The sequence below is a fragment of the Paramisgurnus dabryanus genome, chromosome 24 (genome assembly GCF_030506205.2).
Source record: "Paramisgurnus dabryanus chromosome 24, PD_genome_1.1, whole genome shotgun sequence".
NCBI lineage: Eukaryota > Metazoa > Chordata > Actinopteri > Cypriniformes > Cobitidae > Paramisgurnus > Paramisgurnus dabryanus.
In genome coordinates this window covers 1,348,736-1,364,505 of record NC_133360.1, presented here as the reverse complement: position 1 = coordinate 1,364,505, position 15,770 = coordinate 1,348,736, and the positions used below count along the sequence as shown (strand labels likewise).

Below are 15,770 nucleotides of genomic sequence, written 5' to 3'. Positions count from 1 at the left end.
TAACACTTTGAGTCTCATTTCTGGTTTGTTTTGGATGAACTACAGTGATGGACACTGAAATTTTGACAATGGGTCGTGTCTTGAGTTTTTGACTTGTTTAGAAGCGTCTCTTGACTCCTTCAGAATGGAAGTCAAAGACCATGCACAAACATGTCATTAAAACAACACTCACTTAACGTTCATTTTCAAAACTGTGCTACTCACCGAGTGGTTTGTGGTGTTTGTTGATGATTAAAAACAAATATATCGGCGCAATGTATGATTTCAATCCGTGTTATTTGCTATAGTGGAACTATTTTTTCAGATACCTCACAACCGCGTATATACTTCCGCTCTATATTTGAGTCTGAAGCGTTAGCACACTCCCGACCACTTGATGGCGACAACCACTTTGCCATACAAGTACACTCGGTGTCTAGCGTATAGACCAGTGTTCTTCACTCCCAATCCTGGAGAGCGGTGCCCTGCAGAGTTTAGCTAAAACCTTAATCAAACACACCTGCAAGCTAATCAATGTCTTCATGATCACTAGAAAATCACAGGTAGGTGTGTTTGATTAAGGTTGGAGCTAAACTCTGCAGGGCACTGGCTCTCCAGGATTGGGAGTGAAGAACACTGGTATAGACACAATCAAGCTCAACTTCAAACCTAAAGCTGGTCACTGAGCAATCAAATATGTAGGGCTGTTCCGAATAACATTTTTTGAGCTTCGAAGCTGTAGTAAAAAATCTAATTGAATATTCGAAGTTTGGAAGGAGGGGCTGAACATATTTTTCTCTTTAATAAAAGCAGGATTCTCTGTGTGTGTCTGTCTGTCTACAGTTTTATTATGTGGCGGATGTGTTGCTGCGGACCCAAGGGAGTGTAGTGCCTTATTTTGTGCAATATGGACATGCGACACATTTAGAATTAATAAACTTTAAAAATACTACAGAACAGCGCAAGCGGGAAGCGGCGTGCCTGTCACACGTCCTGCGAGAACAGCATTAGTGAAACAAAACACAAGAGCAATACTTTTAATAAGGTAGCCTAACATTTTTCTAACAAACAAACATTCCCGTATCAGAAATAAGCAGCACAGTAATTACTGACAACGTAAAGGGTATGCTATTTAAATAAAACAACGAAAATAAATTAAAGAAGTTCAACAAACTGTAATAAAACGATAGCATACTTTCAAAATCAAGTTTATTTGTAACACTTACACCATCCAATATGTTTGTTTCATCAGCAGAACAATAAAGAAGATATTTTGCAGAAACCCCAGTGCTCCGTCATTCAAGTCAACCGATCCGCACACTTTAAGAGTTAAAGCATATATATCCAATACAACAGTAATCCCCCATAACTCCGTGTGACATATTGACGTCTTGTGAAGCAAATCAATCAGTTTTTGCAAGAAACTGAACGTTATTTACAACACTACTGCTTGGCAAAAGCTTTGCATTAACACTCTGGGGTCGACGGTGGCGTGGGCGCCGCAAACTCTTTATTTTTCAATCACTCCGCAAAGAGACTTAAATTACTCTGCTGATTTTTGGCATACAGATATGATTTATACATCATTTAAAACGTTAAAGTGTCATGTTTTTTTTCTGTCCACTCCCAATAAAAACAGAATGTTGTGCTTTTCGCAAAATTAAGAAAATAAACATGATGCACGTTCTGTTCTCTCTCCTTCAGTGAAGTCCTTTCAGAAACGCGTCAGAAAAATAAACTGTAACTTAACGAATACTTGTCGTAGAAACAAAAGATAAATGTCTACATAATGCTTGGAATGTCTCCTTTTAAATGATGTAAGTGATATTGAAAACAGATATTGTCATTCGGTGTAAACTGTATGAGAAGGAGGAGAAGTACCGTATTTCTCCAGTTACCTCATTATCTGTAATGAGATTGGATCGCCACACCCCCGCGCCATTGAAGTGAACGAGCAGAAACATCCATATGCATAACTCGTGCCTCCTGCAGTCAATGGATATGCAATCCACAATCCAGTCTCTCCATTCCTTGTTGTTCCATCCGATTGTACCAAACATGACATCTAAATCCTTATTTACTTGCGTATGTGTGTCAGTATCTCCAGACGCGAGTGTTTTCTTTGTTCTTCCGTCAAACAGTTCACGCGATTGGAACGCACATACACAAACACGCGAGTCAGGAAACTCGACGCACTTTTTGGTATTCTTATAAAATACGCGATTGCAAACAGTACAATCCTTATTTAGTTGCGTCTAAGCACATATCTCCGCACAGCAAGTTTATTAAACACAGTATCACTCGCATGTGCACACATTCACTGCTTTCATGATCAACACGTGAGGTAATGGCGGCGGCTGTAAACAAACATTGATAAGTTTACCACGCGTGTCCCTTGTTGTGTTTCTACTATAATGATTACAAAACACAAATAAGAGTCCAGACAACGATAGGCAGTTGTTCTTTTGAGCTTTTTACTGCACAAAAGTAAACCTCTCGCTGGCCAACCAAACACTAACCCTGTGTTGAAGTGTGTTCATTTTACGATGGCCAAACAGTATGTTTACCATGATTAGGCTACTACACAGTAAAATCCCCAGTGTTAAATTAACACTGCTCGGTGTTTATATAATCCACACCAAGATTGGTGTTAAAAAAACACTAAATCAGTGTTAAAGTTAATAAGATAATGAAGTGATTGAGTCATTAATAGTGAACACCTGCTGGTCATTCTGTGTCAAATCAACTAAATTTTGGAATGTTCCCGTCTTAAAATGTTTATTTTGTTGACTCTTTTTCTGGAGAAAGTAATACTAAAATGAGGAAGAAAGCCAAATTATTAAATGCAATAGATGAAATCACCATAGTTAAATGAACACTATCATCATCTCTGTTTGAAAACTAAAATTACAACTTGCTTCCAGAGTTACATGGATGATAGGTTGAACTTCTAAAGAACTGCTGAAAATCTGGTTCATAAAGTAAGTCACCATTGCTCCGATTAGTGTTTCCTTTAGTTGGGTAGTTGGGTCTTGAAGTTTGGTGTTCATTTTCTTCTGCTCATTGTGGCAGTGTGTTTATAAAACACATCTGTTAAAGCAGAGGAAGATGAGAGAAATGAAGTCTATAACTCATACTTTGTTCATTAGTATGAAAGTATAAGTCTTGGGATTCAATGATATCATAAAAGAGTAATCAATGAATATAAGTGTTTAATTTATGTTCTGCCAATCCTGTGAGGCTCCCATGAAATCCAACAGTGCTGTGAAAGTCCACATACCCTGAAGAGTTAAATATTGTTTACCCAAATCTAATCTGTGGTGTAAGTCAGACACACTGAGACATCAACAATCAGCCTATAAAACACAATCATGGTGACAATCAACAACAAAACGTCATGCCGCAATGCATGCTGGGTACCAGGATTGTAGAAAACTCATTCATAAATCCCATCATGCATTGCAACATGACAAAAAATTAGCAACTTTCTTACCATTAACTGTCACCATTGTTGAGATTTGTATCAGAAATCATGAAGTCTCTCTTAAGCAAAAAACAACAACAACAACAAAAAACACTAAAGCATTACGGCAGTCTCATTCAATACAATGTCATTTGCATAGAGCTTTTCTATATGCCTGTTTCTTAATAATTAATTTGTGATCAAATGTTTCAATGATTTGTAGAGTAGAATATAATAAAAATAAACAATCTGAGAAGGTCTGGAAGGTTTTCCCCTTACATGAAGCAATGAACAAGTGGTTTTACTAAAACATTGTTGCTATTGTTAAAGAGGAGAGTTAGATCAGAGGAGATCAAGGGACAAATGCCTAACTAAAGGAAACACTAATCACAGTAATGGTGACTTCAAATGAACTCATAACAAACACAAACTTAAGATTTAATGTGACACATTTTGTGATAAATGTCTATTTGACTTGTGAGACATCACGTCAGAAAGAAGATTTGTCTACTAAATCACGCGTGTGGATGCTGGAATACTTGAGCACTTGTATTTTGTTCTGACAGCTGTTTAGAAGTTAAACTTATCCAATTAGAAAATAACTCAGCAAGTTATCTTTTTATTTTCAAACAGAGATGCTGATAGAGGGGCAAACGTGAAAGCTTTTGGAGGGATACACCCAACAGTATTCATTTATTGCATTTAATAATTTGTCTTTCTTTATTATTTTAGTATTTTCTCCAGAAAACGAGTCATCAAAATAAAAATGTAGAGACAGGAAAATGTCCAAAATGTAATTGATTTGAATGACCAGCAGGTGTTCACCATTAATGTCTTAATCATCACTTCATTATCTCATTAACTTTAACACTGATTCAGAGTTATATTTTTAACACCAGTCTTTTTTAACACCGATCTTGGTGTGGATTATATAAACACCAAATAGTGTTGATTTAACACTGATAGAGTTAATTTAACACTGGGGATTTTCCTGTGTATGGTTTTTAAAAGGTAACTTATACTTGTGAAATTAATAGAAAATATTTCAATAGAAATATATATAAATATATATAATGTGTGTGTGTGTGTGTGTATTTACATTATATTGAAAAGTAAACCTTATCATGGTTTAACTACAGAGAAAGTTACATTCCTGTTGAACATCCCCACAAGGCTCATTATGTGGCTCATTATTCAACTCTTTTGTCTCTCAGCTGTCAATCACTGATTATTCAGGAGCTTTCCCGCCTCCACGCATACAGCCTTTCCCAAGCAAAAGTGTCTTAGAAATTGTAAATCAATATCTTGCTTTATGTGAATAAGTAGGCCATATGATTTTCACATCATTTTGAAGAAAAAACTCTAGACTACTAGATCCTGTTTTGAAAAGTCTTGGGAAAACATGTTTAGAATGAGTTTTGTGGAGTTATATCAGTGACTTAAAAATGTTGCTTTTTCAAAACCACGCATAAACATTTTTCTCTCAAAAATACAAACATGTACATACATGTTGATTATATGATATTGTAGCCCAGTTTGTGATGAACACAGTGTTATGAGACTTTTGCCATTAATATGTTTTTAAGCAACTGAAAAAAGCACAAATGTCAGTGCATGTCAAAACTTCCCCAGGGCCCTAAAAACCCCTTAGACCCCAGAGGGTTAATGCTGTAAAATATTTATTTATATATTCGAATCTCAAAACTGAAAATCGAATGTCAACCCACGGAACGAATACTCGAATATTCTAGTCCAGCCCTATAAATATGGGAAAAATTTCTTCTGAGAGAAACCGAGCGAAAAAACTACAACCACATGTAAACAGACCCTTTTCTGTTTCCCAGTTGCGGAGTGATATATCAGCAAGCAATGAGTCTTCCAAGAGAAGTCAATGGAATTTTACAAAATGCCAAATAAAACACGACAGAAACTGTATTTCGCTACACAACTTGTTTTTAATCATCAACAAACACCACGCACCACTCGGTGAGTAGCACAGTTTTGAAAATGAAAGTTAAGTGTTGTTTTAATGACATGTTTGTGCATGGTCATTGACTTCCATTCTGAAGCAGTCAAGAGACGCTTCTAAACGAGTCAAAAACTCAAGACACGACCCATTGTCAAAATTTCAGTGTCCATCACTGTAGTTCATCCAAAACAAACCAGAAATGAGACTCAAAGTGTTAAATACCGGAATTATCCTTTAACCTATGAAATGACATCGGTTCACACACCAGACTTTAGAGGTCGACCGATATTGGATTTTGGCGATAACGTTAACCAAGGTGGGCACTAACTGCCGATAACTGATAGTTTTTACTATTTTAGTATTTTCTAAATTCAAACGCAACACTCATTACTCATTCACTGAGCTCAAACGTAACACAATAAAGTAGTGTTCAACTTTATTACCAAATTAGAATACAGAACTGACAAAATAGTTTGTACTTTTAAGTAAATAGTAAATATATATTAATTATCAACACAAACTAAAATAATACTAAACCAAAGTACACAGGAAAATCCCCAGTGTTAAATTAACTCTACCAGTGTTAAATCAACACTATTTGGTGTTTATATAATCCACACCAAGATCGGTGTTAAAAAAGACTGGTGTTAAAATTATAACTCTGAATCAGTGTTAAAGTTAATGAGATAATGAAGTGATGATTAAGACATTAATGGTGAACACCTGGTGGTCATTCAAATCAATTACATTTTAGACATTTTCCTGTCTCTAAATTTTTATTTTAATGACTCGTTTTCTGGAGAAAATAATACTAAAATAATGAATAAAGACAAATTATTAAATGCAATAGATGAATACTGTTGGGTGTATGCCTCCAAAAGCTGCAATCTTTCACGTTTGCCTCTCTATCATCATCTCTGTTTGAAAAATAAAATGATAACTTGCAGAGTTATTGTCTAAATGGATAAGTTTAACTTCTAAACAGCTGTGAGAACAAAATACAAGTGCTCAACTATTCCAGCATCCACACGCGTGATTTAGTAGACAAATCTTCTTTCTGACGTGATGTCTCACAAGTCAAATAGACATTTATCACAAAATGTATCACATTAAATCTTAAGTTTGTGTTTGTTATTTCATTTGAAGTCACCATTATTGTGATTAGTGTTTCCTTTAGTAAGGCATTTGTCCCTTGACCTTCACTGTGTTAACTCTCCTCGATTAGCAATAGTAACAATGTTTTAGTAAGATTGCTTGTTCATTGCTTCATGTAGAGGGAAGCCCTTCCAGTCCTTCTCAGATTGTTTATTTTTATTATATTCTACTCTACAAATCATTGAAACATTTGATCACAAATTAATTATGAAGAAACAGGCATATAAAAAAGCTCTATGCAAATGACATTGTATTGAATAAGACTGCCGTCATGCTTCAGTGTTTTTTGTTGTTGTTTTTTCCTTAAGAGAGACTTTATGATTTCTGATACAAATCTCAACAATTTTGAAAGTTGCAAAATTTTTGTCATGTTGCAATGCATGATGGGATTTATGAATGAGTTTTCTACAATCCTGGTACCCAGCATGCATTGCGGCATGACGGTTTTGTTGTTGATTGTCACCATGATTGTGTTTTATAGGCTGATTGTTGATGTCTCAGTGTGTCTGACTGAAACCACAGTTTAGATTTGGGTAAACAATATTTAACTCTTCAGTGTATGTGGACTTTTACAGCACTGTTGGATTTCATGGGAGCTTCACAGGGTTGGCGCAACATAAATTAAACACTTACATTCAGTGATGACTTTTTTATGATATCATTGAATCCCAAGACTTATACTTTCATACAAATTAACATAGTAACAGTTATAGACTTCATTTCTCTCGTCTTCCTCTGCTTTAACTGATGTGTTTTATAAACACACTGCCACAATGAGCAGAAGAAAACTAACACTAAACTTCAAGACCCAAGTACCCAACTAAAGGAAACACTAATCGGCACAATGGTGACTTACTTTATTAACCAGATTTACAGCAGTTTTTTAGAAGTTAAACCTATCATCCATGTAACTCTGCAAGCAAGTTGTAATTTTAGTTTTCAAACAGAGATGATGATAGTGTTCATTAAACTCTAGGCATTTTATCTATTGCATTTAATATTTTGGCTTTCTTCCTCATTTTAGTATTACTTTCTTCAGAAAAGAGTCAACAAAATAAAAAATTTTAAGACAGGAACAATTCCAAAATTGAGTTGATTTGACACGGAATGACCAGCAGGTGTTCACTATTAATGACTCAATCACTTCATTATCTTATTAACTTTAACACTGATTTAGTGTTTTTTTAACACCAATCTTGGTGTGGATTATATAAACACAGAGCAGTGTTAAATTAACACTGGGGATTTTGCTGTGTAACACACCAAAGAACAATAAAAACAGATTCAAAATATATAAACAGTATATCATTAACTGTTGAAAAAAATTACAAATTAAACAATGTCAGTATACAATTGTTGTATGTTTGTTTATTATAACTAAGTTATAATAGAAGTTTATAAAACTTTCATAAAACTACAGCATGTTAGGTCTGACTATACTGCGCTTTGTACAGCAATCATAAAACCTCGCAGTTTACAGATCAGACTGGCCTGACTTACAGGAGCTTGCGCTGTGGAAAGGGAGGACACACAGTTCGTGCAAACACGTCTGACTTTATGAATGTATAAAATAGATGCCGCGCAAGCCTATGACAAAAAACTATCACACTCTAGAGTCCTGTGATTTCTCATAGTGCCTCATGATCTCATTAATCTAATCGAAAATGATGTATTTCAGTGATGATACATATCCGCTGAAACCGACCTTAACTGTTTGTTCTTTTTTCTCTGCCACATGAATCTCATGCGATGTATCCCCTAAAGCTCCACTGCGTAGGATCACATCATGTGTCAAAAAACCAGCATGAGGTGTTAATGGTGTTAGTTTTCACCAGTAGACTGGGCTCTACTACTTTGTAATGCTCATCAGTAGCAGAGCTTCCCTGCGGTCTTCCTAAACTATTGGTCAGAATTTTTGCCGATAGTTATTTTTATCGTTTTCGGCGTCGATTTATCGGTAAATCTGATGAATCGGTCGACCTCTACCAGACATCCTTCAAATGTGTGTGAGTTCAGTTTTGTAAAGGCGAATGGGCAAAAATTCCTTCTGAATGATGTACAGGTTTGATTCAGAACTACACTGCAAAATGCCGGGAGTTAAATTAACACTGCTCAGTGTTTATATAGGTCCACTCTCCAGAGCAGGGGTGGGCAATTCCTGGTCCTGAGGGCCACAGCCCTGCAGAGTTTAGCTCCAACCCTAATCAAACACAGCTGAAAAATCTAATTGAAGTCTTCAGGACGCGTGATTTTTTTCCCAAACCAGTTCAGATAGGAGTTTTACTTAAACATGAGCTCAGGGGCAGAAAGAAATTTGATTGGTTCACAAAAATGACCAATGAAAGTGCTCAACCGGAGCCTTCAAGGCAGCTTCTGCAGTGAAGCAGTTCGAGCTCACCGTTGGTCAGGTGAGTAGCGCAGATGGTTAGATAGGAATGTGACTGTTTTGAATTCAGCTTGAAATGTTTCGAGCGTTTACGTTACGTGTTACCATGTTTTCACGTGTCCGTGGCACGACTTTATTTTTTGTGCCAGTTTCACGTAATGTTTACTCAATTGTTTTTCCTATTTTCTTACCATTGTCGTTTATGATTGGGGTTAGAACAACTTTCTGTTATGTAAAATGACATCCTAACCCAACTCTAACCTCAACATCAAGTGAAAGCAGTTTAAATTTCTGACAAATAAATGTATAAACCACTGCCATTCTAACCCAAACCCAACTTCATCCTCGTGCGAAAACAGTTTAAAAAATGAAAAAAACCCACAAATCTAACCCCAATCGACAATGGTTTGAAAAAAATTGAGTAACCATTTCGTGAAACTGGCACTAAAATGAAAGTCGTGCCATGGACACGTGAAAACGTGGTAACACGTAACTTAAACGCTCGAAACATTTTGAGATGAATTACAAAACCAGTCACATTCCTATCTAACCATCTGCGCTACTCACCTGACCAACGGTGAGCTCGAACTGCTTCACTGCAGAAGCTTCCTTGAAGGCTCCGGTTGAGGACTTTCATTGGTCATTTTTGTGAACCAATCAAATTTCTTTCTGCCCCTGAGCTCATGTTTAAGTAAAACTCCTATCTGAACTGGTTTGGGACAAAAAATCAAGCCTTCAGGACTGTTTGGAAATGACATTCAGGTGTGTTCGATTAAGGTTAAAGCTAAACTCTGCAGGACTGTGGCCCTCGATGCCCACCCCTGCTCTACAAGTAAGATCTAAAATGCAATTTCAGTTTTCAAACAGAGATGGTGATAGAGAGGAGAAAGTCACAGATTGCAGATTTTAACTCTCTCCGGTGTTAATTTTTTAACTCTCTGGGGAGTGGACCTATATAAACACTGAGCAGTGTTAATTTAACTCCTGGGATTTTGCAGTGTACTGAAAGTGCTAGCTTGAAGTTATTGCTGCCAAAGAAGGTTCAACAAGCTATTAAATCCAAGGGTTCACTTACATTTTTCTCCAGCAATGTGAATGTTTAATGGGTGTTTTCAATAAAAACACAAGAAAATTCAAAATGGCCGACTTCCTGTAGAGTTTATATCTTGGTTCTAAGGGACTTTTTTGTAGATCTTGAGGTGAAAGATGTCCCTACCAAATTTCGTATCTGTACGTTTTTCATAGCGGGAGAGCTCTTCTCTTGAAATTTTGTAGGTGGCGCTATAGAGTCATTTCTACACGGCCACTTCTGATGCCTATACCACATGTATATTTTCGTCACTTCTGACATGTGTGCAAAGTTTCATGAGTTTTTGAGCATGTTTAGGCCCTCAAAAATGCGATTCATTTTGGAGAAGAAGAAGAAAAAGAAACTGAGCAAAAACAAAAGGGCTTTGCACCCACGGTACCCATTCTGGCCTGCCCCTCTGTGCTCGGGCCCCAATAAAATGCTGTCTGGTCTGTGTTAAATCTCTATTGGTTAACATTAATCAGCTGCACCTCATGGTAGCTTGGCTAATGTGACCTGCCAGGTCACAACTAATGCTATGCTTGATATTTTGAGTCTTATTACAAAAGAGTGTGTTTTCTGTACCATTGCATATACATGTTAGTTTTAGGAAATTGAGTTCACGTTGACCTGATCACATGACCTAACAACTGTTATTCTCTCTGTTTTTTACAGGAGCATGGAAAAATGAAATGAATGGCCTATGAAGCAGCCCGCCATAACTGAATATGGCATATACCAGGACTGCATGATTAATCGGATGCAATTCTCATGCGCATCTTATCAGTAAAGCCGGTTCTGTGATTAGTAGTAAATCACCATCACCTGCTTTTACTATAATATTGCATTCATTATCGCAGGCGATTTGTCCACCATTATGAATGTAATATTGCCTTGCTGTTTAGTGAACTATGGCTCTGTGTAGTAAATGCTGCTCCATCTAAAAGCAGATGATGATGATTTACTACTAATCAAGGAATCGGCTTTACTGACGAGATACACATGATATAATCCCCTGCAAGTAAGCTTACAATGGGCCTGTATGGGCATGGCCTGTATGGGCATAGCCTAAGGGCCCCGCACAGGTTTGCTCACTGGCGAAACGTTGGCCCCTTAGCGCTGGCCCTGCATGGGCAGCCCTCACTTAGCCCCCAGGAAGCCATCACATAGAGAAATCCCCAGAGTTTAATGAACACTGCTGGATGTATATATTGTCCCAATCTTACAGAGTGTTAAAAAGTAACAATGAAGCAGAATTAAAAGCGCTGTTATCCTCTCTCACCATCTCTGTCTGAAACCTAAAATTGCATTTTTACATCTTACTTGTAGAGTCATTTTCTTACTTTAGGTTGAGATTTTGTTTCATTTAAAGTCACCACTATTGTGATCAGTGTTTGATTTAGTTAAACTTGACTCTTGACTCTTGCCTTGTTCAGTCTTTTGATTGCTATAACTTTGTGTGTTTAAAACATGTTTGTTATGGCAGCGTGTGATCCTTTGGTGTTGGTCAATTCAGTAAATAAGGTCTAAACATCATCACATTATTGTTTGCACACTTATCAGAAGGATCTTTCTCTAAAAATGTGATACTATAGTATGAGATCCAGCTCTCTCATAGCCATTTGTCGTTCTGAAGAATTTTGAAACACTGACACTCAAAATTAACTGCTTTAACGTAGACACACAAATATCAAGAATCAGAGTATGAATCACAATGATGGTGACAATAAAATGAAAAGCTTCATGCTGCAATGCATGCTGGGTATCAACAAATTACAAATCTCATCCAGAACTCCCAGAATGCACTGCGGCATGAATAAATAATGACCTTTATTTACCATTTTCTTTGTCACCATTGTTGAGATTCATACTCTGATTCTTGATGTCTGTGCATCTACATTGTTCAGCGGTTAATGTTTATGTGCAAACTATCAAAATCCTTCAGAATAATAAACTGCTATGAGAGTTCTGGACCTTAAACTGTAGTATTTCATTATTAACAGAAAATGATACTTCTGATAAGGGGGGAAAACTATATTAATTAATCTGTTCATTAAATGATTATGTTAATGTTGTTTATGTATCAACCATCAATATTCAATTACTATTGCCTTTTCTTTGCTATAACATGCGTTTTAAACACATTTAGATATAGCAGCCAGAAAACACTAACAAGCCAACGGTCAAGAGTCAAAGTCCAATTAAAACAACCACTGATCACAATAATGGTGACTTTAAATGAAACAGCCAACATCTTAACATAAGTTAAAGGGGTCATATGATGAAAATGTTAGCATTGCCACTTTGTAGGTGTGAGCAAAAATAGGTCATTGAAATTTGGCTTTCATTATGATGTCATAAGGATATCTTATTAGAATAATACCGCCTCCTTAATCTGAACTCTCCAACCACTGCACTGCCGTTTAGTGCAAAGAGAAAGGAAGGACTTGACAGCACAATTGAGTTTGAATTACAACAAACCACCATCATTGTGATCAGTGGTTGCACTTCATCCGCTCATTTGCATTTTAAAAAACACACCCAAAACGACAAATTTTTGGACTTGACAGCACAATAGAGTTTCAATTACAACAAACCACCATCATTGTGATCAGTGTTTGCACTTCATCTGCTCATTTGCATTTTAAAAAACATACCCAAAACGACACATTTTTGCTCAAACCTACAAAGTGGCAATGCTAACATTTTCATCATATGACCCCTTTAAGAAAATGACTCTACAAGTAAGATGTGAAATGCAATTTTAGGTTTCAGACAGAGATGGTGAGAAAGAGGATAACAGAGCTTTTAATTCTGCTTCATTGTTACTTTTTAACACTCTGTAAGATGGGACAATATAAACATCCAGCAGTGTTCATTTAACTCTGGGGATTTTTCTGTATGAGGGCTTCCTGGGGGCTAAGTGAGGGCTGCCCATGCAGGGCCAGCGCTAAAGGGCCAACGTTTTGCCAATGAGCAAACCTGCGCGGGGCCCTTAGACTAGCCCTAAGTGGGCCCATAAAGGGCCATTGTAGGCTTACTTGCAGGGATCCCCTCTGATATATCGCCCAAACCTATTGTGGTGCCATTATTACATGTTGCGTATTTTTTTTTTTTTTTTTTTTTGGGGTTTATCTTTTCATTAAGTAGCTTAAGGTTCTGGTTGTTTCCAGATTTCAGTTACATGTTTGTCTTTGTTAGTGTTTTGCCTCTACAAGTGGATCATTTTTAGACCATAAACTCAGGTTTATACAATGCTTTTTCAGGTGATAACCAAAATCTAGAAATACTGAGGCATTTCTAATCTTAATCCGAGGCGACAATTTAAGTTAATACTATTCATCCTTAAATTGAGGTTTCTCCATTCTAACTTTAACTCATGTATTCTTTATTCCAACTTTAGTGTGCAAGCATTTCAGTCTTATCCTGAATCAGGGTTCTTACGGTTCCTTGAAATCCTTGAAAGTTTGTGAATCTGGGGGAAAAATTTAAGGCCCTGGGAAGTTATTGAAAATATACATACATAGATACGGATCATTGAAAGTGCTTGAATCTATTTTATGCAAGAAGTTTTCTGGAAAAAAAAATCCATATTATTCCCTGTGTAGTGTAGGATAATATCATAAAAATTCACACGTGCTAAACTGTTTGCTTTTAATGCTTATATCTTCTGTATGTGAATGTTGATTCATACCAAAATTATTTTTTGCATAGTTGTGTTTGACAAATGAAAATACCTGAGAAGGGAACGAGACGCTGCGTCCCTGTAACGCAATACTTCAGATAGCGATATACTTCCTGGCTCCTGCCTCACCATTGGTTGAATTTGTTAACACATTCAGACGCACTTACCCCTGGAGGCATCCCCAAAGTGTCACCGCAGTGACGCAGCGCGATTTCCCTCGAAAGGGAGCTGTAAAAATGTATCTTACAAGGTAACACAATGTAACCTTGCTCTCACTTGAAATGTGTACCCAATTTAGTCCTTGAATTTGAGGGTATTGGACCTGGAAAGTCCTTTAAGGTCCTTGAATTTGAAATTAACTACGGTGTGGGAACCCTGCTGAATGCATATTTGTAGTGTTGTAATGTATAAGGTACTTGTAATAATAATTTTTCACAAGCTCACAATATGTCAAAATTAGTAATTTATTTTACCAGGCAGGTTTAAGCTTCAAACATCAATAAAAAAATGCAAAAAAAAAAAATATGATACAGAACTATTTAAAATTATTAACAGGTTGCAAAAGTTAAAAAGTCATATCTGGCAATAGGCACACAGAAATGTCTGTCTCATCACAATTAACTCGATTCTTGGATACATAAAAATTGTGTATATTGTGTTACAAAACTATTTTGAAACTGGGGGGGGCATGATCAGGATTTTGAAAAGTCGGGGGAAATTACGGCCCTGAACAATACTGTATGGTTTACTGTTTAGTAAATTAAATATCACTGTTATGCTATTTATGCCTGTCTAGGCTATTGCAATTCTCTCAACGCTTGTTTTCTCTGTTCAAAGTGCTCAACAGTTCAGCCCCCAGTATCTGTCTGAACTATTGTAATCATGGGCTACTTATAGTTTAGAAGTCTCGGGTTAAAAAGAGTTTTTACTTTCCACTATTGGACCGAAACTGGAACAGTCTTTCACTTTGCGTAAAATCTGCGCCATCCCTTTCAACTTTTAAAATTAAACTCAAAAGCATTTTTTCCTCTTTTAATGTTTTTTAAATGTCTCATATGTTCTTATTTTTCTTTCTTATATTTGATCTTTTATTATTCTGTAGTTTTTTTATTTTATTAGCTGTGCTTTATTTACCTTATCTATTTCTTCATGGTATTGTACAGCACTTGGTTTACTCAGGTGGTTTTAAAATGTGCTTTATAAATAAAGTTTGATTGATTGATTGATTGATTGATTGATTGATTGATTGATTGATGCTTTTCTGTTATGCCATTTATACTTCAATTTTAAATCTCACAACTCTACAGTTTAGCCAGAAGTTTGGTTTTGTAATTTTCAAAATGATTTCTAAATAAATGATGCTACTTTTACAGAAGTAATGCTGCCAGGAAAGAGACATTAACACATTGGCCTCAACAAATGACAATGTAGATGAAAGGAAAAAAATAAATGAAGAATCACTTATTCAGAGAGAAAAACAAACAACAAAAATATCACACATTAATATTGATAATTCGCTAATATTTAGTCAAATAGAACAATAGTATCTGTAATGAAAACATTTATAGTATATAAGACAGTGCCACAGTTGATCAACGTCTGGTCACAACACCTGCATACACCACATCATCTTCATCTTTAACTCTCTGTGAGAAACACAAAAACACAATATATGACAAGACAAGAAATAATAACAGACCATTTATGAAATAGATTCAGGGGAAGTTAGTCTAGTGGTTATAGAGTTGGGCTTGTAACCTGAGAGTTGCCAGTTTAAGTCTCATGGCAGGCAGGTTGTGACTGTGGTGCCCTTGAGCAAGGCACCTTACCCTATTTGCTCCCGAGGTGCTATGATTGCTGCCCACTGCTCCTGGTGTGTTTATGTGTGTGTGTTCACGACTTGCAGTGTGTGTGTTCACCACTCTCTGGGATGGGTTAAAAAAGTTCACATTTTGAGTATGCACTGCATAATTGACAAGCATGTCACTTTCAGTGTGAGATGGCTAGTTTATGTGTTGAACTAAAAAGCTTATTATAACCATTCACTAGCAGAAAACCTAACAG

General features: G+C 36.4%; 2 protein-coding genes across 3 annotated transcripts in view; one reads left to right on the top strand and one right to left on the bottom strand.

Annotated features, from left to right (window-relative positions):
• Positions 1–15,770, bottom strand: part of LOC135721114 (uncharacterized) — a 209,157-nt gene that overhangs the window by 120,023 nt on the left and 73,364 nt on the right. The gene's annotated exons all lie outside the window — the stretch shown is intronic.
• Positions 1–15,770, top strand: part of LOC135721110 (uncharacterized) — a 57,217-nt gene that overhangs the window by 29,349 nt on the left and 12,098 nt on the right. Inside the window, exon 5 of one of the 2 annotated variants that reach the window (XM_065243261.2) lies at positions 10,697–11,049. The exons of the other annotated variant lie outside the window; for it this stretch is intronic. Within the exon in view, the coding sequence (XP_065099333.1) occupies positions 10,697–10,728 (32 nt within the window). The 3' untranslated portion in view covers positions 10,729–11,049. Of the gene's footprint in view, positions 1–10,696; positions 11,050–15,770 lie in introns of those variants that run through there. 2 annotated transcript variants of the gene reach the window in all.